Source organism: Gobius niger, assembly GCF_951799975.1.
Source record: "Gobius niger genome assembly, chromosome: 18".
NCBI classification, from domain to species: Eukaryota; Metazoa; Chordata; class Actinopteri; order Gobiiformes; family Gobiidae; genus Gobius; species Gobius niger.
Window position 1 is genome coordinate 23,561,818 of NC_136869.1, and position 25,053 is coordinate 23,586,870.

General features: G+C 41.8%; 1 protein-coding gene across 1 annotated transcript; it reads left to right on the plus strand.

The window, feature by feature from the left end:
- Positions 1-2,543: 2,543 nt before the first annotated feature.
- On the plus strand, positions 2,544-23,194 carry pxdc1b (PX domain containing 1b; the record flags this gene model as incomplete). Its single annotated transcript, XM_079575985.1, has 5 exons — positions 2,544-2,799; positions 12,609-12,700; positions 12,823-12,940; positions 21,871-21,979; positions 22,909-23,194. The coding sequence occupies 5 exons, from the start codon at positions 2,544-2,546 to the stop codon at positions 23,033-23,035; spliced, it is 702 nt and encodes a 233-aa protein (XP_079432111.1). The 3' UTR covers positions 23,036-23,194.
- Positions 23,195-25,053: the final 1,859 nt, after the last annotated feature.

Consider the following 25,053-nt stretch of genomic DNA (forward strand, 5'->3'; position numbering starts at 1 on the left):
GAGCACATTCTTTCCACTGAAGCATTTGAAGTAATTATGGGATTGGGTTTACTCACATCAACACATATTTCATGCAGACTTTGATACTTGCAGTGCCTCAACATTGTGGATTCGTAAAACATGTGGACATTTTTGTATGCAGGACACAGGACGAATGCTCCTAATGCCGCAGTCGAAGAGATACTTCAGTGACTTCATGAATATTTGCCCGTTTTTAGTACACGCCATTACTGTACATGTAGTAAAACATGGCGTCTTTGCTTCTTGCAGCCGTGGTAAATACAGCAAGGTTTGTTTGTAATTAACATCCTATTTCCTGTCTTGTGTTGGTAAGGGCCACTTTGACATTAGCGATAATGAGCTGAATGGTCATGATTATCTTCCTGTAAGAGACTGTTGTGTTTCCCCGCATCATTAAAACCAGGGCTCATATGGGACGGTCCTTTTTGTCTCCGGACGCAATATCACACCTAAAAAAAACTGTTTTCAAGCCAAGCACGGATTAAAACTCCCTCAAGAAGGGACATCTTTTTGCTTTCCATGGGTTTAAACTCTTAACCCCCTGAACCGAGAACATTTTTACCCAAATCTAAAAGCTTCTTGAAAAAAAACCCCGTCAAAATAGCGACAAAACAACACAAAACTGAGGATGAAAGCGCAACAAAAAAGCATGAAAAATGGGACCAAAACGCAATAAAAACGTCACGAAAATGAAACAAAATGGTGGCATCGTATTACTGTTTAAAAAATGTAGCTGAGTTACACTACTTTTGAGTTACTTTTGAGTTACTTTTGGCACAATCTAAATTGAAAATGGTAATAACGCCACTGAGCAAAAGTGCAGTCAGAGATTTCCTTTTACTTCCTTTAACACTTTATTTTACATTACTGTGATACATGTACCTGCCAAATGTAAATGCTTTATAACAAAGTGTAATAACTTGTACCTATGGGTTAGATACACATATACGTACGTATATACATATGTGCTACACAGGTACAAGTTATTACACTTTGTTACAAAGCAGATGACATTGTACAATGCATCAAGATCGTGTAAAATAAAGTGTTACCATAAAGTGCTGCCCTCTCATGTTTTGTTTGACTTTTACTACACACAGCTGCACATCTTGGACAGCAGCATCCACCTTCATTTGTTATTATGTTATGCTACATTTTAGTTGGAGGGAATTTGGAATTTTTTCATTCATACATGTAAATGCTCTTGTGACTAAGTTACTTGAAATGTAATGACTAAAATATTCCTGTATTTTGTGTAATGTGTTATATTCCTTTCAGTTACTGAAGAAAGTAATACATTACTTTACACAAGTAATGTCGTAACCAATAAATACTGGTAACGATGTGTCACCTCTGTTCTCTGGCCTCATGGTGAGGTGTCAGGGCTCTCTCAGACCTTCCACCAGAGCCTCAGTTAACGGGGATTGTGTGCTCCCAAAATTTAGAAAATCTTTTGGACAGTGGAGCTTCTCCTTCAGAGGCGACACTGTGGAACTCTCTCCCTACGGCTCTGAAACTACAGACGAACGTTACCATCTTCACCAGAGAGCTTAAACAGTGGCTCAAATCGGCCCAAAGGTGTTCACATGTGTAAAATGTGCCCTATCTAGTTTAATAATCTGTTTTATTGTAACTGTGTTTAATAATGTGTTTTATTTTTAAATCCTAAAAGTCCCCTATGGACAGGTGTTGAAAATTATACATGTGCTGTAACACTTTAAACAATGCATCTGGTTCGTCCAATGTAATTGCTATGTCCATATTAAATAAATAAATAAATGAAATGAAACGACAACACGGCAAGGGGGAACAAAAATTAAAACTGTTTTTGTAGATCTTAGCTTTCAAATGAGGCGCTGCGCAGATCTGCAGGCTCAAAATTCCAGTCAAGAAGCCATTAGATTTGGGTAAAGCCGAACTGGAGAAAATGCACTAGAGGGTCCCAAACGCTTGAAGAACAGGCTGGTTCTGGTGTGAGGATGAGGATGCTGTGTCTCTGCAGGGCTGGCATTCTTTGCATGATAATACCCTGTTGTCAAGGAGGGGGGGCAGGAGGGCAGGGGGGGGGAGGAGACTTTAGGAACCAAGTCCTGTTGACACTGAACTTGTTTGTAGAGTGGACTGACTTTTCTGCAGAGACAAAGTTAAGAGTGTTAGTTTATAAACTCATCCGTGGACTCGCACAGAAGAAACCAGCGGTCAGAGGTTTTTCCTTTTTTGTGTGTTTATCTTAAAATCAATACTTAGGGGCGTTATCTTCAGCAGAGCGTTTTTCTTTTTTCCCCTTATTATGCCACGTTTGTCAGCATGTGTCACGGGCTGCACTGACTAGTCCTCCTGAGTCTGACTAGTCCTCCTGAGTCTGACTAGTCCTCCTGAGTCTGACTAGTCCTCCTGAGTCTGACTAGTCCTCCTAACCAGCGAACCACCGAGACTTTGCGCTAACTTCGGGCTGATATCCACGTCTTCCTCCCCGCGGTTCCTCATGGCGCTGGAGCGGGACTGAGGACCGGGGGCAGCCGATGGCTTCGGCCGTGTTCGAGGGCACGTCGCTGGCCAACATGTTCGTGCGGGACTGCTGGGTGAACGGGGTCCGCCGGCTCGTCATCAGCCGGCGGGGAGAGGAGGAGGACTTCTTCGAGATCAGGACCGAGTGGTCGGATAGGAATATCCTCTACCTCCACCGCAGCTACTCGGACCTGGGGCGGCTGTTCCAGAGGCTGCTGGACTCGTTCCCGGAGGACGGGAGAGACCTGGCCAAGAGCCCGCTCATAGACGGTAGGTTCAAGAATCAAAAACACTGTAATGAAAAGTTATCAGCTGCTGCACACGGGCGTAGCTGACGCTTTGTTACGGGGGCGTGACTTGGGGGGCCGTGGGGGGCTTACTCATTCATTTATTTATTTACAGCATGCATTCATTTTTTTACTCAATATAAAGTTAGGTTGATGAGTGGGTCACAAGGGTGGGTATTCTGTGATTTCAAGATATATTAAGGATTTACATGTATAGTAGTTTTGATATAGTCTAGTCTAGTTCTTATTTGAAAACAACAAAAATTTGGGAATTGAGGTTAATAAGAAAATAAACAATGAAAATACGTATTACTTTAACAGATTTCTTCATATTCAATGATGTTTAGAAAATGCAGGTGGCTCAGTGGCACGCTCGCTTAAAGGAATAGAACACCGTTTTTATATTGTGAGATAGAGCTCCGCAGTCCCACCCACTCCCGGTCACATGTCGGACACAAAAAATCCCATGTATTATTAGCATTGACTTTTCGGAAAAGTCAACTATTAAGAGTTTGACATCACGGCGCCGGCTAATCAGCTACGTGCTAACTCACGGACATGAAACATACAAGGTGAAGTTGAAGATTTGTCTAAAACGTGAATAACTACACAATTATAAAATAAATTTTGTCGTATTTTCAAGTACCGTTTGTTTCTTTAAAATACCCGCACAAGTGTCGGTAGTTAGCGCATAGCTGATTAGCCGGCGTCGTTCCATGAACTCTTAATAACTGACTTTTTCGAAAAGTCAATGCTGAAAATACATGGGATTCTTTGTGTTGGACCTCGACACATGACTGGGAGTGGGTGGGACTGCAGAGCTCTATAATACTTTAGCGAAGACGAGTTGATGCGTAACTGTCTGGTCTTTGTGCGTGCGCTCAGTCACGCAAGTAGACGAAAGTCGTTGTTAGCATTTAGCCTCTCCCAGCACGTTCATAGCTCCGAACTGGGGTGAAGTTAGAAGCTGCCAAGCTGTTCCACATTTTTCCCTATTTAAATACAGTTACGTGAAAAGTTACACGATCCAAGTCTAGTTACACAAAATGAGACATGTCGATTTTTTAAGCGGATAAAAAAGGGCACAATATTGTAAGGCGTAATAATACCATAGGAGCACTTCGATGTCGTAGTGAAGTCAAAGTGTTCGCACGCTAATTTGGGGCCCCAGCTTTTAATGCCCACATAGCATTTACAGTATGGCCAAAAAAGAGATTTGATTGATTTTATTTGATCATTAAAATCAAATGCAGTATATAGCTGATTTTGCAGTATCTTTTAACCCACACAAAATCTTCCATTATACTCCAAAACTATGAGCTGTTACTGCCAAAGAGCTGGCTACAAAGCTGACGATTCCAAAGTTCCAAGACTAGTATTGTGATGGACCAAAGTTGAGATTGAGATAAAATTTCGATAAATTGCCTAGCCCCACTTAACAGCAATAACAACTGGTTTATTCCAATTTACTTGGGCATAAATCTATTTTTTTATACTATTACATTTCCAGACAAATCATTGTGTAGTGAAAAAGATCTCGTTGTGTGTGGTAAACAGTCATCTATACTGAGGGAGTTTTTACTTTCCTAGTTCATCCCAGAGAAAAAGATTGATTTATGATAATTACATGTTATAAATTAGACCGCACCATAGAAATCCACAATGTAGGGGAAAGAGAAAAGAGATGCGTAACAACTGCATTAAAAAATCCCCTTATAATACATTGCTATTTGGATGCTCTGTAGGAGTATTATACTGTGGTCATGGCTCCCAATATGGCCTTGTAGTTGTGTAGCATAGTGAACCCAAAAAGGGCTATCACACTATGCTCATGCTCGGACTATGAAGCTCAGTAGTCTTGACCATTGCGATGCTTGAGTACTGAATCTGGATTGCCAGGCTTGCCCACTTGTAAATCAATTTGCTCCAAAATATTCAGGCTACAAAAAGCCACTGGTGGTGAGTGCGTGCGCTGAATTACATTTTTAGCATTTGCCTGTTTCTTGAATTATTGAAGTGTTTCTGTAATCCATATACGAAGCCATAAATAGCCATTTGAGAACAGCAACCAGAAGGTCTGCAAGGGCGACTTTCACTTCTTGTTTGACGTAATAACTACACAATGGAACATTCTATTAATAACAAGACTTCCGACTGCTTACTTTGCGCTGTCAGTGTTATTGCAAGTATGTCTGGACACGGTCATTGGCATATGGGCCTGAGGAATCTCTGACATCGATGAATGACCAGACCCTTGCATTCTTTTTGCACAGCGATTCTCAAAGTCCTGGCACTTCTCGGGGTCATCTTTTTTTGTGATCTTTATTTATGTATTTGGTTTGGTTTACAGGAAGTTTGGACATAATTCATACTAATTTGTGATTTTTAGACAAATGGGTGCTGACAGTGCTGCGATGCCTCCCTCTACTTGCAAGGGGCGACTTCAGAAGGTTTGCTGTAATATGGAAACCAATGGGGACTTTACACGTGTCACAAACAACTTAAAAGCCTGGCTCCAAAGACTTTTATTGTTTCTAAAAAATAACAACAATAATAATATTGAATCGGTTTTATATAGTGCTTTACTGGACACTCAAAGACGCTTTGATGCATTATTCATTCACTCCATACTTGTTGGTGGTAAGCTACTATTGTAGCCACAGCTGCCATGGGGTAGACTGACGGAAACGAGGCAACCAGTCTGTGCCATCGGCCCCTCCGATCACCACCAACCACTCTGGCCACTATATTTGCCAGGCTTCCTGGTGTTTCCCAAATCCAGTTTCCTGCCATTACTATTCTGAGGAGAGTATCATATTTTCACCACGCTGGTTTTTGTCATATGCAATTTGAAAGTTTTATTTTTGGGCTGGCATCATGGTTTCTCTTGCGAATGGGGATTTAGTGTAAACTAAATATATATTAGTAGATGAGTCTACTAATATATGTTTATGTTTTAGACCTGAGTTTATCTTGATCTTGGTTTGTTGGTAAAGAAAACAAAAAAAAGGTTAAATATTATATGTTTTATAGCTGCATGTGAACTGAAGACTAAACCAGGATTAAAACATGACTGAACTCTGACCTGAACCAACACAAACTAGGGATACGTTTGGAGAAAATGAACTTAACTAGGTTTAAACACGACTGTCTTTAAACAGGATTGAATTTGAAATGGGACTAAACCAGTCCATTTGTGTCTTGGGCCGTAGTGTGGATACTGGAACTAAACCAGAACTACAATGGGTGCCAACATGAATCATGATTTGAAAAATTCTTCCCTGATCCTTGGGTCTTTTCTTAGATTTGTGTGCACTGAACTGCGTATACTCCAGAAGATCTCCTTATTTGTTCTTAAACCCTCCATGGCATTTCCCCCCTTTTTTTTTGCACTTGACCACATTGCTCCACCACATTGCGCATACAAATGTTTTGGAAACAGCTTTTGTGGTGATGGGAATGAGCCCTCTTCCTGCCCACACACTACAATCGCAGACAGTGTTATTGACTAGTTGCACTACATTTTAGACCCCGTTTTGAACTTGTCGGGGCGGCTTTTATCACGCCTGCCTCATAGATTTTCCTTTGGCAGACTTGATTTCACGGTAGCATTACAACGATGGTGGCTCTTGTGATGTTTTCTTGTTTCCAAAGTGCACCCGGGCAACAAAGAAGGCAGCGCACTAATGTCGTGAGGCGAGAGGGGAGGGAGGGAGTGGACTTCCCATATTTGGTCCCGGCGGGGGCACCCTTTACCTCACATGTGACCTCATCGGTGGACGCAGACAGGAAGTGAGCGCGTGCATTCCTTATGAGGGACGTACATGCACATACTCCCTCGGTAAGAAAGTGTTATGGCCTCTGGGAACATGGGAGTCAGGGTGTTACGGTTCATCGGGAGGTGATTGCACAAGAGAAAATACATTTGATGGTCCAGTGCAGTGTTTGTTTGTAGCATAAGGCACGTTTTCCATTCACCCAGGCTTGAGGGCTGCCGGTCTCGCGGTTGGACCTGCTGCACATGTGGCGCAGCTCTGCTCTGTCCTGGGCGACATTGGGCTTGAGTTCTGGCTCGGGCAGTTTTCTGGGTGTTTCTCCCCGTTCTTCGGGTATTTTATGGCATTTCACCCTGAGCTGTCATGTAAAGTAACCCTTTAAAAAAAGCTAAGTAATAATAAAATAACACATGCAGATTTAATTTGTAAAGTTATTACTAGTGCTGTCAATCGATTCATTTATTTATCGTGATTAATCGCATTTGTGAAATTCGATTAATTATTTTCGTTGTTAAGACTTGGCCGACATAAAGCACTCAAACTTAAAGCATTTGCTCGCATTTGAAGAGGGGTATAATGCTTTTTTCAATCACATAGCACCAGTCTATATCACACTACAATGATGACCAAACCTTCTGTTGGTCTGTAAATGCAGTAAATTAGAATAACTGCCTTGTATAAAATTGCTCTCTCAAAATGGCTGTAGTGAATGTCTTGAAATAGGCCTCGGTCTCTTTAAGAACCTCTGAGCCTTTCCGACACGCCCCCTCCACACGCTGTCTGTGGCATCAGTGGGGAGGGGGTTCTGCTGAGGAGCAGTGGTTGGTTACTCGGCTGGTGACGAAAGCTCGGAGGCGTCTCCAGGAGGTGGGGGCGTTCCTAGGAGGACTCAGGCAAACCTATCCCTAAAATGGCCGCCATCAGAGTTTTTACAGATTACTCAAAAATACGTGAATGTGCCAAGGCAACACTTCAGGCATGTTTTAATGAGGGAATGACATAATAACATGATGTAAAGCTTGAAAAAGTTTATTATATAACCAAATATTCACAGTTTCATAATTCTATGGCAAAAGCCCGACAGCTTTCAACATTTCTACACCCCTGGATAGAGACATTTTCTTTGGTGCTGAACTTTTTGGAACAGAATCTGCAAACTTTTAGGTTCATAAAGCTGAGCTTAAGGACAAAATTAAAGTCATTTTCATTGAAATAGCATAATTAGACAAGCCTCTTTGATGCATTAGTAGCTCTCTGTCGCTTTTGTTATATAAAAGTACCTCACAATGGAGACACCTGGCTTACAATATGCAGTTAATTCAAGTGCTTTGTGTTTTCAGGTCATGTGTGGCTCAGATACTGTAGTACGTTTGGTTAAAACATATGATGTCACTAATCGTGATTAAATATTATTTCGATTAATCGTAAGTTAATGCTTTAATTATATATATTACTACACTATTTAAGTCAGTTCTGCTATTGTTATTCAATGCATGAAATTGTGAATCATATTCAGCACATGGCTGGTCTCATCAGGGCACTTACTGTGAACTGTGCAACTTGCTACCTATACTTATTTCAATTAAAATGCTTAACTTCATGTATTACTTTACTAACATCTTACCAAACGCACAACCATACTGATGTAGCACTTAGTTTACCATTATACATTACATCAATGTTTTTTTTATAAGACCTATGTTGAAGATAGGTTTGAATTTGTGTTAGTTTCATTCACAAACCACACATGCAGTGTATGATGCAAAAAACGTCTATTAAAGAATGCTACACAAATAATGGAAATGCTATTATAATGTTGATCATCTCAGCAGAAGCGATTTGTCCAAGTGGGGCCTGTTACACAACCTTCACTGTAGCCAGGAAGTCTTGGCAGGAAATAGACGCTGTCAGAGGAAACTATCAGGAAAAAACATGGCGGCTTTTAAATCTGTGTTTTTAATCATTTTTTTTAGATCGGACAGTCGCTGCAAATCACAGAGATTGCAATAATAATGTCCTAGCGTTTTATTATTGTAAGGACTTAATCATGTTAAGTCCTAACCCTGCAGCTTAGACCTCCACAAAACTGTTCTGGAATGCATGAAGCACTTTTCAGATATTAAATAATGATAAGATGATGATAACTCTCAGACTGGGGTAGTAATCTGTGGTTACTTTTTTTTATTTGTTTTGTCTGTAAGATTATATCAGTACTTCAAAACAGTTCTTTCAGTATTTGAGTCGTGGCTTTCTCCTATGTACCCGATGCTGGCAGTCGTATGTTGTTTATTTCTCTTCGGTGGCGTCTGCCTCCTGGTTTTATGTGGAGAGAGGGCGGAACATGCAATTTCACGCACACTCTGTAATTTCACTGTCAAGAACGTTTGGATTCGGGGCGATCTGTGTAAGACGAGCCTTTGGTGAATCGTTGTTTTTTTTTTTTTACCAAATACAAGCTCATAATTACTGAGAAAAAGTGATGCTAATTGCTAACATCTGTCGTCAGGCGGTTTCTAATCTGGTGCACAGGAGCAGAGGAGGCATGAGGGCCGTTTCCATAATGAGCCTTCAACCGACCTGAATCTGCGGCTGATTATTACACGCACGCCATTCCCTCGGTGGTGACGGACATCAGCTCCTGTGAAATGTGTTGATGTCGCAAAAAACCCCCACAAAAGCTGTGTGTCACTGTTGTGTGTTGATCGTTTCTGTTCAGCGTGTCAGAGCTGTACTCAAATGACTTTTTAGAGAGATCACAGTTGGATTGCGTCACTATCAAAACATCTACAGGCAAGTCTTTTGCTGCGTTCATGCGGTCCTCGTGGAACAGGCGAAAACACTTCCTCAGTTGGAAAACGCAGGAAAACTCGCTCAGCTGGGGATGTTAACAGGGATGTTTCAGGATTTTTGACATAGGGCCTCATTTCCTAGTTATCCAGAGTGTTGCTGATTTCTGGAGATTTTTTTTTTGGGGGAATTCATGCAGTTCTTATATTTGAAGAGTAACGTGGTGCTAGGCTAGTGCAAGGCTAGCACATTTCTATGGTATCAGCTAGCCTGCATTAAAAACTGCACCTGAGGCAAATCACTTATAACACCAGACTAACAATATAAATGTTTGTAAATGTAAATGTTTGTGTCGATAGAATATTTTTTGGAATATAATTGACCTTGCATCACATGAATGATCGCATTTTGAGGGACTATTTTCTAACAGATCACGCCGCCGCTGCGTAGCTTATACAACCACGAAGCTAATGCTGCTCAAATATAAGTTATTTTATATGCAAAATGGTTAAAATTGCTCTATCGAAACAGACATTTATATGGTTAGTCTGGTGTTATAAGTGATTTGCCTCAGGTGCTCTGTGGAGCAGGTCAGACTGTTTTTAATGCAGGCTAGCTGATACCATAGAAATGCGCTATTAGCCTAGCGCCACGTAACTCTTCAAATATAAGAACTGCATGAATTACAAAAAAAAATGTCTCAAGAAATCAGCAACACTCTGGACAACTAGGAAATGAAGCCCTATGTCAAAAATCCTGAAATATCCCTTTAAGCAAAAGGAAAACTTGCCTGAACCAACCAAAGCAAGTTTAGCTTTGGAGACACTGACGCCAAATTAAAAGTTAGCTCAGTTAAGCGCTAGTCAGTGATAAAAGAGTTTTATTTGGCGACATCAAAATCCCCTCTTTACCACGTCAAAAGCATAAACTCAAACCAACTGGAAACAATGACGTTACATCAGGGAAAAACACCTCCCCACATGAACGCGGCATTTCTGTATCATTACTCAGCTTGGTTTGTTGTTGTTTTTCAAAATGCATTCATAAAAAAGAGCAAGTGCTGTAAAGTAAGTGTTTTTCCGCTCATCTGCTGCATCAGTGAAGGAGTTTTGAAGTCCGTGACCATATTCTACCAAGGGTTCATCAGTCTTATATGGCACATAGCCTTCAAATGTGTCTCAGTTACACCAGTTCTGTTTGGAGGAATGGACCAAAACTCCTCCCAACTATTGTGAGAAGCTCGTGGAAGGAAATCCAAGTTGTACAGTCTAAAGATAATGCTACCAAATATTAATGAAATGTATGTAATCTTTTGGTTTAGTAATAAAAAAAATATTGTGTAGAAAATTCTATCTCTCATTCTTCTGTAATTTGACAAATATAAATATTTTCAATTCTAATTGACCCAAGAAAAATAAAAGTTAATTCTGGTTTCATGTCTGACAGAAGAAAATGCAGCTGTGTCTTTTTATAAAGTGTATGTAAACATATGGTTCCCTCTGTATATCCTTCATAACACAAGAGTTCCAACAAAACACAATTTTGTATAAATAGCTAAGTAAGTAAGTGCTTTATTGTCATTGTACAAAATAGTGTTCAGGTGTCGGTCCTGAGCTGCGCTGACACTGTGGGTCAGCCTGACCCGCATGACCTTGGAGGTCGGGGAAACTGTAGCACTGGCTGGCTGCCTCTGATCCTCTGATCCTCTGAAACGCTGCAGCGCCTCCTGGGTTTGTCCCTGTTTCAGAGCGTTTTGTCCTGCACTGATCAGCTCCACCACCTCCTTCCTCTTCCTCAGTCATAAATGTACTGACAATAATTATTGAGCCTAAAAATATATTGTTTATCTGTAATTTATTGCATGATTGATATAGTGATTATTGTGAAAGTCCTCGCTGTGCCAGTAATGTGTTACTAGATTACTACTGCTGGAAGAAAATTGTCATCCGTAGATCATACTTCAACGGTCTGAGTACACAACCCTGAGTCACCCCTCAGATCGAACTAACTAACACTTGTCCTTGACCCTGATGACTTTACTGCATAGTCAGCGCTCCCCCTGTGGGTGTGAGATCATCACCCTGGGCTGTTATAAATACCCCGGGCCGCTGACGCTCTCTGACTCAGGACTTCCATATAAACACTGTGTCTGTCGCACTTCGCTGGCAGAGACTCGTCATCGTCGCCACATCCCTCTGTCAGCTGTTGTGGCGTTGTTCAGCTGACTGACCGTCACTGTGCTCATTTTATAACACCAACTCCTTTCAGGCAGATTGAAATTGAATTGTGCACACAAGCTAAACAAAAATGTGTATAATAATAATAATCAGAAAAATCAAATCAAACTCATTGATAAAATAATAAAACATTACTTTGGATAATTCAGCTTTGGTTAGGATCTGGAATTGGCCTGGACTAACTACCCATGCTGGCAGTTGTGGAAATGACATATTGAGTGAAAACAAGCTTTCACTTTTAGCTGACAGCAAGCAAATCATGGTGCTATGATGAACACACTTCAAATGTAGTACAGATCCTGTCATTTATTATAGTGTTTAAAAGTTGTGGCAACTTTGTGTTCACTCTATGATTCAACGAAATCCAGAAGGTACAGATTGGAGCTCTTCAGCTTAAGAGGAAGTGAACAGAATAACTCAAAACTGCATCGCAAAATACAACTTCATGTTTTTAGTTAAAAGCTCAAAGAAGTACATCATAGTACTTTGTAAACGTATTACATTGTTTTAAGTTGCATCCCAAATAATATAAAGGTTATGGTGCAGTTAAAAAGAGCCAGAATAAAGCCTAAAGTAGCACCAATAGGAAAGGGTTGGATTTCCTTTGCCCGTGTTTGTTGGTTGGTTTTCCTCTTTTTTACTGTCATTTCCAACAGAAAGAGTTAAATTGCATAACTCGTCGTAATCCATGCCACTTGACATTATTTTCAGGACTGTAATTGTTGCAAAGGTTAAAGCAACTTGTGCTTTTAGTGCCTGCACTTATGGGTGGCCTTTACCATGACCTTTAAAAACAAGATTATGCCATTTATAGAAGAAGGCTGTTTGCAAGGTTGTGTCTGAAGATAACGTTGCAGACGAAACACTTTTGTCCAAGTGTGTTTTCAATTCATGACAATAAAACTGCAAATCCATTCACAATCCCAGTGTTTGTAAGCGCAACATTCACAGTGGATTGATTGATTGCAGTTTGATTTGTTTTTACTTTCCAGGACTGGTGAAGATCAAAGAAGCCAGTGATATCGAGGAGAAGCTGAACGAAGTGGAGCGGCTGCTGAAGAACGCCATCAACATGCCGTGTAAAGTGAGTTCCACCTGTTCCAACATCGTGATATGAGGAGCCTGTTGTTGGCGTCTGTGTGAATTACTGGCCTGTGATGTTGGCCAAGTCATGCGGGTATGAAACGGCTGCTCCTTCTTCCACAGTTCTCCAGGTCAGAGGTGATGCTGACCTTCTTCGAACGCTCGCCGCTGGACCAGGTGCTGAGGAACGACAAGGTGCATCGGATACAGCCGTGCTTCCAGAGTCCCATCAAGATATCAGGTACTCCAGGGCACTGTTGTTTTTGGCAGTTTTAGTCATTTCTAAATGGTTTAGTCTAGCTTTATTTGACGAAAACTCAACTTTATTATTGTTATTATTGTATTATAGGGTATGTGCTATTTTACATACCCTATACCCTATAATTGATGCCTCCTGGTCGCCTCCCGTGGGAGGTGTTCCAGGCATGTAGTGGGACAAGGCCTCGTGGGACAAGGCCTCGTGGAAGGCCCAGGGCACGCTGGTGGGACTATGTCTCCGAGCTGGCCTGGTGTCCCCTCGGGGTCCCCCCAGAACAGCTGGAGGAGGTGTGTGTGGATCAGGAAGTTTGGGCGTCTATGCTGAGACTGCTGCCCCCGCGACCCGGCCCCGGATAAAGCGGAAGAAAATGGATGGATGGATGGAATATATAAAGCAGTTCAGATCTGTGCTTTGATACAAAACTGTCTGAGGGGGTCATTAACTTAATGTTTTAACACGTAAAAACACCGTAGAGTAAACTAAAGTGGAGCAAAAATCAAGAGCTTTCTAAAAAAAAACGCCAAAGACCGCAGAGCAAACTGAGCCCATGGGTCCTCCCGAATATGCAAACCAAGGCAATTTTGCCACAATACACAAAATTTGAGGTGGGCTGTCGTGTTTATCTCGACTGTGAAGAAAAACTGCACAAGAAATGAGTACGTTGTACAATATAATGCACCCATGTTTGTGCACCAGTGTGGTGTTCTAAACTTTTAAAATAATAACTGGGTTGTTTAATGGTGTGCTGGGTTATAAAGAAAGTACACGTTACCTGTGACCATGTTTCCCTGGGCTCTACAGTGAACTGCAGTTCAGTCGCTGTCCATTAAAAAGGCTCCAGGAGTCTGTCCCACGTCCTTTTAAAGTCCTTCATCCTGACCAAACCTGCGGGGTCTGTGCACAACGGTGTAGTGATGATACAGAGGAAGCACGAGCCGTATGTTCACCTGCTGCTTGTCCCCGGCCGTCTCCAAAGTGCGAGCCCGTGCACGTGTATTCCTTAAAATGGATATTCTCTACTTTCAGGAGCCTCACAGTCTTCGGACAAACGTTCAGCAGTGCTGAGCTGTTTCCTGCAAGTTTCCATCCCAGATATGACCAGCTACCAAACAAGTACTTTGATAAAAATTGAGTTTGAAATAAAATCATGATATATTTACAGTAACGTAATGCTGTGTAATAGTTATAATAGTTATAACAGTTTTAACAGGACGAATTCCTTTTAATTGAGTAAATGATCATCATCCGAGGAGGGAGGTGGATAAGGGTATTGTAGTATTGTAGTATTGTAGTAGTGTAGTATGTGTCAGTATTGAGGAAACATGTAGATAAAAAGCACATACGTCGTCCACACCAGAACATAACAGGAATCGTGACAATGACTTTACAGAAAGTGATTTCGGACTGAGTTTTGTGCCATCCCAGCGCCCGCGCACACTCCTTATCTTTGTTTATCGTGGCGTGTCGGTCCGCTCCCCTTGTTCTTTGACTTTAAAATACCAGGATGTGCCTCTGTATATGCCCTTATTTCATTCAGTCTGATTAATTGGAAACATAAATGAGTCCTGGTGTATTGTTGCACGAAAGACTCTTTGCCTTCGGTGCGATATTTTACCTCCGCCCCGGCAGTCATATTAATGACTCCAATACCTGGAGGAAAAACTGTGAGAATTACAGAAAGAGAGATCCACTCCCATAGACGGACAGGCTATAGAGACCATGAGCCGATGGGAGTCCCTCAGCTGATCGCAGAACACGTCCAGTCCTTGGTGGAGCTTCAGTTCGGCAGGTTCCTCTGTTCCTCCACAGACAGGGCTGACTGCAATACTAACAACCAGCCATCTGGGGGAGTGGGACAGGGAACACCACGTGAATAGTGATGAACACACTTCAGATCAAAGAAATATTGCATTATAATGAATTGCATCCATTTTCCATTTGAGAATTGTCAAATAGCTTTCAATGACGCTAACCACACTGACACTGCAGTCTGGAGATGTGGTGTCCTTTATAGAAAACATGTGTCTTTCTTCTTTTTTTTTTTTTTATTGTAAAAATATTAAACATGAAATCACCATAAAAACAAGCAATAAAGTGCTTTTGACCCATATAGAATAAACAGCATTTCAAATCTACCGTTTGGCAATAATGTGTTTGTCCGCAGCCTCCATGAGGGCCCCACGTGGCCTGACCCATGTGGGCTTAAGGGCAGGTTCTGAAGGGACTGGTTCAGAGCCGGTTTGGACTGGTTTACACCAGGCATGGACTAGTTTCGACTGTTTAAACCAGCCCAAACCAGGCCTAAGCCAGTCCAAACCACGCATAAACTAGTACAAACTAGCCCAAACCTGGTATAAACTAGCCAAAACCTGGTCTAAACCAGTCCAAACTCTGTCTCAACCTGTCCATACCTGGTGTAAACCAGTCCAAACCAGCTCCAAACCAGTCCCTTCTGAATCCACTTTTAGCCCACATGGGTCAGGCCAGGTGTGGCCCCTATGGAAACTGTGGACAAACCCATAGTTACCAAACGATAATTAAATACTTTTTTTTCTATTATAAATCAAAATTAAAATACATTTATGAAATAATAATAACTAATTGAAAACTGTGGATGCAAGAAGATATTTTACAAATAACAGCTTCCTGCTGGCATGCTGTTTAAGAAAACATGCCATAACAAGGTATTGTTTAAAAATAAATATTGAAGGGTCACATGAGTGACCAGGTGATTGAATAACACTGACTTATATGGTCAGTTCCTAACTCAAAATCTGTAGTTTGATGTTGATATAGTCGTGTTTCTGTCCTGGAGCCTGAGCCATCTTTTCATACTAGAGATGTCATCCTCGACTGTGTTGCCACTCTTCTCTGTATGACGACCTGCTCCTGTGGCCCATTGGCTTTTGTAGAGGTTCCCAGAACCCACAGTGGAGCAAAACTCAGCAGCTTTCCTACTCTCATTCTTCAGGAAGAGTTTTGCTCTGTGGGATACGTCGCACCCAATGCTGGTAGCTACAGGTGGACATGGAGGTGCTCTCTTGTCCTCCATGAGCAGAGGGGTGTCTCCAGTGGCACCAAAGTTCTCAGGTTTGGAAGCACTGGCCTCTAACTTGCAAACACTGTGGCTCATTCTTGCACACGTCTCCTCAAGAACTTTGACTCTCCTCTCCAGAGCATCCTTCTCCTCTCCGCTCTGCATCTGCTGTTCCTGTAAGACCCTGATCCTGTCATACATCTGTCGTTTCCCCTGCTGCATTCTCTCCAGCTCCTCTTTCAACATGTCCTGCTCATCCATCAGCTGTCCCGCGACTTCTAAATCTTTCTTTCTTTTGGATAACTCCTCCTCTTTCCTCTTCAGCGTTGCCTCCTGACTCATGAGTTGGCTGGATCTTAGCTCAAACTCTTTTGTCCAATTCTGGAGCTCGGATTCCTTCTGTGAGTTTTCACATTGTGCCCTCTCGATCCGTCTGCAATGTTCACGTTTTAAATTCTCCAGATTAAGAGAATGGGCTTCTTCTAGTTGCTCTTTTGCTTTGGACAGTCTAGACATCAGCCCAGCTTTCTCCGTCAAGTAGTTCTCTGTGACTTCGTCCATGTCTTTCTGGTGAGCCTTCTTTAGCTTCAGGAGACTCCGCTCATGTTCATGCTTCATTTCCTGCGTGACTTCCTTGAGTTCACCAGTCAGCTCCATGTGATATTTGGACAGCTGACGTTCATCTTTTGCGCTCACCAGTGCACTACTCTGTTGACAGAAATCTTGTCGCACAGAGTTGAGACTTTCTTTGTGGTTTTTATGGAGTCTTTCTCTTTCTGCCCGCAACTCTTCTTCAAACTCTGCCTTGATTTGTTCCACTTCTTCCTTGTATTTGGCCTTGAGTGTCCTTTTGTATTTTATGCTTTGTTGATCCAGTGTTTTTCGGAGGCCCTCAAAATATGCAGAATTTTCTTGTCTGATTTTTTGCTCTGTTTTCTCACGCTCAGATTGGAGAGATATTCTGAGCTGTTCCAGTTCTTTCTGTGACTCCTCAAGTAGTCTGGCTTTTTCCTCTTCATTTCTTGCCGACAGTGATTGACAAAGAGTATCCAAACTTTCCTCACTCGCAGCCTTTAGCGGCGTTTCCTCATCCCCCTTTTGCCACTTCAGCGGTTCCAGAAATTCCTCTCTTGGCTCAGGATTCTTTGGTTTCAAAGTTGTTTTTCTCTTCTGATGCTTTGGTGAGGAGACAGAGTTTAAAAGAATAGGTGGAAGCATGGATGGGCGTTGTGTGACTCCAGGGTCCTCAACCTTCTTTCGCTCTATTGGCAAACCTTCACAGTCAAAACTATCCTGGTCCTTAGTTACTCTCTCCAGCTGTTCATGATTTGCTGGCTCTCTGCTAACAGCCAATGGCGGAGTCAGTCGTTGTGCTGGTCCCAAACCAGACTGCTGCACGCTATTTTTCTTCTTCCAGAACATTGACTTGTCCAAAAGGCTTTGGCCTTTTTCTTTGGCATGCTTTTCTTGCTTCAAGCCCACTTTTGTGGGTGGAGGGGCCTCACACTCAACCATTACCCCCTCTACTGACAGACCAGCAGAGTTAAAAAGATCCTGGTCCTTAGCCTCTCTCTCGAGCTGTTCATGACTAGCTGGGTCGCGGTGCACTGGAGTCAGTGGTGGCACTGGTCCCAAACTAGACCGCTGCATGCTATCTTTCCTCTGCCAGGACGTATACTTTTCCACGGGGCTCAGGAATTTTACTTTAGCATGCCCTGCTTGCTTACAGTCCACTTGTGTGGGTGCAGTGTCCTCACACCCAACCACTCGACCAGTCCGTAGTCGTGCTGGTCCCAAACCAGACTGCTGCATGTTATCTTTCCTCTGCCAGCCTGTTGACTTTTCCAGAGGGCTCAATTGTCCTTTGGCTTGCCTTGCTTGCTTACAGTCCCGTCGTGTGGGAGTAGGGTCCTCAAACTGAACCCTTCGCCCCTGCATTGGCAGATTGGCAGAGTAAACATGATCCTGGTCCGCAGACTCAGAGGTAAGTGGAGCCAGGTGTTGGGCAGATCCCGAACTAGAGCACATCCAGTTATTCTTCTTCTTCCAGTATGTTGCCTTGTCCAGAAGGCTTGGGCCTTCTTCTTGGGCATGGCTTCCTTGCTTACGCATTTTACAAGTTAGGTCCGGGAAGTTTGCACTACCTGCAGGCAGTGGACCAAACTTCGACATGTTTCCTATTTTGGATGTATTGAAGGTTAGGTCAACACTCCTTCTTGCTTTCTCAAAAACGTAAAAACGTCGTGGGGAATCAGAAACCGTCAGATACCTGTTTTATCAATGTCTGATGTGTGAAACGTGCTAATTTTTGTGGATGTATTCGGAAGTTCCTGTTGAGTTCCATTATGACATCACATAACATTCTATTCTCTTCCCATATATGGATCTACTCATTGGAATAGAATAGAATAGAATCTGTCAGTTGCTCAGTTGCTATAGTTACCTGAATATGTGTGTATGTATATATGTATATATATATATATATATATAAATTCTGCTGTAGATGACGGATATAAATATGAGAAGAAAAAATGTATTGCAAGTTTTTGGTTTTGAAATAAAAATAAGACGTTATATGCTTTAAATGTTTTCAAAATTGCTGATATTTTCAGCAACAAAATCTAAATAATAAATAATGGATATATCCATGTTTAAAGCCAGGTTTAAATTTCTTGTATTATTTTGTTTGCATATTAGTTACTAAAAAATTCAGAGGGGATTTCGGGCCTCTTTTAGTTTTTGAGTAAGATATTCATAAGTTAACAAATCTTTAAAAAAATAATCATTTTGTTTTGTTTCTTGCGTTGAAAGCACGAGCAGGCTAGGATTTAGATATATAAAAATCCCTCTGAAAAAACTGGAACTGAAAGTTTGAATAGGAGCTATAAGGTAAGGTTGTTGTATGAGTGGAGCAAAAATAGTTTTGTGCCGTGTGCACATGTGTGAGAACATTTAGCTGGATTTGGATCATAGCGTCATCTCGGGGACGTCATGCGAATGTAAATGAATCTCAATATTAGTGAATGAATGTGCGAGGGAACGCCGGAATGTCTCCGCCTCGCTAGCAACAAAACGGCTTAAAGTAAGCATCGTACGGGGTCATTTTTGTCTTTTTTTACACTAAGATGTAAAGGGAGAAAACTAACTAAACATATCATATATTGACCACCACGTGAAAAAATAATATTTTCACCTGCAGCATTTGGCCTTAAAATCTTTATTGACTTATTATTAAGAAATGCTGCAAGACATCCCAGTGGTTTGATGACATAATTTAAATAGATAAATAGAGCCACAGCAGCACTGTACGGCTAGTTTTAAAGAGCATATGACAGGTCTGTGTTTACAACACAGCAGCGCCTCCATCTGCTGAAGACTCTCAAGTCATTTTATGTAAAAAAAAAATAAAAAAATAAACTAAATTTCAACACTGGTTTACCGCACATAGAATCCACACTCACTTTCAGTATCACATCATGGTTCAGGTTTCTGGCAGTTAAATCCAAATCTAAACTCTCCCACATCATCACTCAGGCCTCAACATTCACCGGTACAGCTTGAACCCGTCTGTCTGAACGCTACAGATCACTGAGGCACATCCACTCCATAGCTCCTTCACACTGCTCCCATCGGACAGGCGCTTTAAGGTCCCCCTGGCCCACAGAAACATTTCAACCTGAAAAGACTCACAGAGACAGAATGCGTTAGGAAAGTTTTATTGAACGTGAATCATGACTGGGGCTCAGACCCCGGCGGAAGATTTGCACTAATGATATGGAATACATGGTGTTGATGGATGATGCCAGAATCTTCCCCTGGGGCCCGGACACTGCTGTTTGTAGATGTTGAGACCCCGGGCGGCCAGCTGACAACGATGAGTGGAGCCAAGCAAAGGCCAGGCGGAGGAGGGGCGCAGCACGGCTGGGAAGCGGCCGAGTGACGGAGCAGGGAGCTTAAGAAGGGGATCCTGGGCGATGATTGGCTGAGACTAAGGTGTGGCTTGATCTGGGGCAGCATCATGCTGTGGGGTTGTTTTGCTGCGGGGGAACTGGTGCACGTCACAAAATAGATGACATCATGAAGAAAGAACTCTATGTGGAAATATTGGAGCAACATCTCCACACATCAGCTTGGACGCAGATGGGTCTTCCAAATGGACAATTCCCAAAGCATACTGCCAAACTGGTGACAAAGTGGCTTAAGGATTAAAAAAAGTCAATGTTTTGAAGTGGTCATCACAAAGTTCTGATCTCAGTCCAGTTGAACATGAATGAGCAGAGCTGAAAATACGTCTGAGAGCATTTTGAAGCCACTCAAGTCTCTGTTTCAGAAAACACTTAAAACCTGAGATAAGAAGCCCTTACATTATCATTACTGTAACATTGTAAGCAAATATAAGGCAAGGCAAGGCAAGGCAAGTTTATTTGTAGAGCACAATTCATACACAAGGCAATTCAAAGTGCTTCACAGTTGCATAAATATAAGAAAACAAATACAATCAATAAAAACATCAACATAGAATTAATCAATTACAGTAAGAGGCAAGAGTGTAGATAAAATACTTTCAGTTATTTGCATTTTTAAGTCTTGTTTAGATTCGCTCTGTCTTGAGAACTATTTTTCTTGCTCGTTCACACAAAGTTACCTAACCTCTGTTTTTGTCGCTCCTTCTTCTCTGGACATCAATTTTTTCTAAATTGTATTCATTTTATTTTGGCCAGTTTTTTTTTTTCTTTGGTTTTTAACACACTGAGTGCCAAAAACGGAAAAACTAGACACTCTAATACACCTTATGTGTGATTGGTAGTTCTGTGAGGAACAGAAGTGAAATAGATGACGATAAAAAAAAAGAGTCACAATCTGGACATTTTATTTATATATGAATGTTTCTTTTCTTTTTTTTCAAACCCGACACTTCTCTTTCGCTCTCTGGAGCGCATTTTGACGGCTTCCCATGGAAAGACTGAAACAGTTGAGATTTTCAATGGTCAAAATCGGTCCAAGGACGGCTGAGAAACATCCTGTTAAAGTCTTCAATCCGAGAACCTTCAGAGTTTCAGAGTAGAGTCTCACCTTTCAGCCATCGTATGCGTCCATAGCTATTACACAGAATACGCTGCGGTGCTACAAACATCATGAAAAATGGTCTGGATTGTTGGCACTCAACAGCTAAATCCCCAAAACAGCACGGCACTCAATGTGTTAAGAATTATACTGGCTAATGTCCCTGTTTTTCCCACGGTGTGACCCGTTTGGGGGTCGCGATCCCAATTAACTGTTATAATAGGGGTCACGGCTGCATATGGTTGCGCACCACTGCTTTTAACAGCACTGTCTGCACATTCGTTCATCAACTCTCTGTGTTCAAGAAACCTGTCCTGAGAAAAGTCCCCGTCTAATCGCGGTCAGTCGTGAACACATTTTCGTCTTGTCTCGTCATGTTTTAGTCCCCAAAGAGCTCTTTTATTGCTCATCACCGTTACGTTATTGTCATTAAAAAAAAGGTGCATCCATGTAATGATACCGTTATTGTCTTCGCTGACGAAAACAACACTTGTCCAGGGTCGGGTTTGGATGGCTGCTATGAAGGCAATAACATTCACCTTCGGCTTAACGCTATACTTGGCTCAGCATACAGGCAATCATAATTATAATGACTTACATTAGGATTAGTAACAGTATTGTGCTTTACAAGCTTGTTGGGCCGGAGGAGGAGGGATCACACCAAGAGCCGACCTTCACAACTGTCGCATAAATGCATCATTGGCGATTTCCCTGTCATACAATATCGTTTACTAATCCCTCTGTCCTCCAAAAAGTGCGATGCTAACGACAAAAGGCTAGTGATGTTCTAACAATAATGTTTGTCTTTCAGAAATCATGAGATCCAATGGGTTCTGCCTGGCCAACACAGAGACCATAGTGTTCGACCAGAGTCCCGAGGAGAAAGAGCGGCCCTCATCCACAGATTCCGCCGAAAACACGTAAGAATCATGAACCGTCTTTGAGAATCCCACCCGGACGCTGGGAAAACCAACCAGACGAATCCACCGATGCGTAGTTTGAAATTGGAACAGAAAAGGAACAGCTGTGTGGCGCTTCAGCATTACAGCGGTTCACTTCTAATCCGTCTGTTTTCGAACGGCGCGGATTTCCTCCTAGAACTCTCCTGGGTACTGGGCATGTTCTGAATTCCACCACATTCCACTGTGAGGAAGTCCGTGCACCTCTTCCTTCCCCTGGGTGTGTCGCTCGCTCGGACACACAAGGCATACAGCTTTTTTTTTTCATACGGTAAAGCTGGCATAACAAGACTGATCGTTGACACAAGCCAATTAGAATGAATAAACGTGTCCATCTTTGTGGATACCCGGTTCTAAGCCTAAATAAAGGTGCGTGGTATGGGTTAAAACTCATAAAAATCAATTTTTTACCATTTTTTTGTCACATTTTTGTCATTTTTTTGTCAATTTTTTATCCAATTTTTATCATTTTTTTGTGACATTTTTGTCATTTTTTTCGTCCATTTTTTGTCAATTTCTTGTGACATTTTTGCCACTTTTTCATCAATTTTTCGTCACTTTTTTGTCAATGTTTTCTCTCTTTTTTTTTTGTCTCTGTCTCAGTTTTGTTGCTATTTTCACAGCTTTTTTTCCAGAAGCTTTTGGACTGGGGTAAAGCCAAACTGGAGTGATGTGTATAAAAAGTATAGTTCAGGACGTCCTAAACCAGCACAGCGATACAGTCCGCAACTGCGTCACATGTAACTTCATGTTTTGATCAGCATTTCCACTGAAGCAGGGATACAAAGAGAGAAAGGACATTATCCCCTCCTGAGCTGCAGGGACAGATCCACATCAGGACACCGTTTTCTTTCAGCTAAACGTTAGTAACAACCTCTGTGTGTTTTCAGGTATGAGGACGGGACGGACTTGTTGCCGATGGAAACAGAGCTGTGCAGCAACGAGGACCCCGAGGCGTACGTCACCAACCTGTCCTACTACCACCTGGTCCCCTTTGAGACGGACATCCTGGAGTGAGGAGGATAAGGGTGTTCGGACAATCGCGCCTCGAGAGGAAGCACGAGAGGAGCAGTACGTCCACAGGTGCAAGCAGATTTTCATCGCCCTCACTCGTGCCTAAGAACCCAAAGAGCTGCTCTTGCCACTCAGCGAACAATGGGAAGCCCCTTTTTTTCCCAAAATACCTATGAGCTAGCGATTAGCCACGCTGCACGAGTGGTTTTGAACTCCGATGAACACTATCTCACCCATTTTAAAGGGTGATTGTTTTTTTTCAGTATTCCAATTTGCGCATAGCATTTTGCACGTTTTTATAATTGTAGGTCTTCATAACAGTATTAATATTTGCAAATGTGAACCACTTTGTTCCCTTTAAAAATATGAAATGTTACAGTTTCCACCAGCAGCATTTTCAACATTTTTTTGGGAAAGTTTTCCTTGAAATATCAAACTGTAATTTCAGAATCTTTTTTGTTTGTGTTTTATTGTGTTACATCAAAAGTTTCCAGTATTTTTTGTAATTTATTTTGTTATTTTAACCCAATTTACGAAACATACATCTTGTTTTAAGCTAAAATTCTATTCAGAAGTCGGTCATTTTAAGTCTTTAACCGGAAATCACCTTGGTGCCTCCAGCCCAGTGCCTCAAGGGCCCCGACCTCTACTTTGGGAACCAGTGCATTCAGTAACTATTTTAAGTGGACGGCGAACAATGGATTTTCTAAAGCTGATTTTTTGGGGGATTTTCATTGGCCGATGACGATATCCACAGCCGATAATTTTGACCGATATGTTTTGCCAATGTTTCCAAATATCTTGTCTGTAAACCTGTGTATGAAGCTTCTAAACTGCAGACTGTGTCAATATTGAACTGTGACAGCAGGGGGCGCTTTATTAGGGGCCTAGGGCTGATTTATTAAAAACATTCCTGTTTAGTCGGTACTAGAGATGCACCAATCCAGGTTTTCTGCTTCCGATACCGATACTGAGGGCTTACCAATAAGTGTCTTTGTCTGAGTGAAAAAGTGAATGGTCCTCTTTTCTCAATCAATCAATACAGTCTTCATTTTTCTTGCAAACGAGATGTTGCCATTTATCTATTATATCAATGAATAAACTAATGTAAAAACAGTAAAAAAGGATCATTGAACTTTTCCTCACGAAATACCCCCGGCTGGATGACTGCTTTTAGGTCGCATTAATATTAAAGGGACTAGATGCAAGTTTTATACTCACGACTGCCACCTCAGGTCGTACGTGTAACTGCAGTCTCTATATTAAGCTCGTGCATGACGACTATTCTGACCCGAAGTGACAACTTTTTGAGTGCAGGATTTTAGAGGCAGTTGTGGTGAACAGGTCTGGGCTCATTCTACACATTAGGACATGGCTGGAACACGTATCGTCCCGTTAACAACTCAAATAAATTATTATGTGAGTTGTTTACAAATGATACAAATATGTTTCGATCAGTTATTTCATAAACAAGTCCAGCAGTTGCCGATTTAATTGTATTTCTTTATGTGATCCAACCATAGTTTCTGTCCCAGCTTTGATTAGTTGCCGTTAGCATTAGCATCCTGCCGCTACGTTTAGCATGCTGCTGCTAGCTATGCCATTTTTGCGCAACGATCAAAAATACAATTGCGGAGGTTAAAACGAACTAACTCTCCCGGTTCTGTGCTTCAAAATGGCATACAGCAGGGGTAGGCAACGTCAGGCCCGGGGGCCAAATCCGGCCCTTCAGCACAGAACCTCTGGCCCTTAAGATGATTTTGAGAAACATTATTACACAAATCAGAGAGTACTTTTAACATTATTAGAGTTAAATGGGAGAAAAAAAGGAAAGAAATACGGTCAATGGCACTTGAAAGAAGTGCACTGGACAAACAATAATTGTTTTAAGGAAGAAATGACATAAATCTACTTGAATTAAGAGATTAAATCTGAGGTTTTAGTAGATTTGGTCTGGTCTTAGATGAGATAAAACCTCTAGTAGTAGTTATTCTGATTTCAAGTGGGTTTTATACTTGATC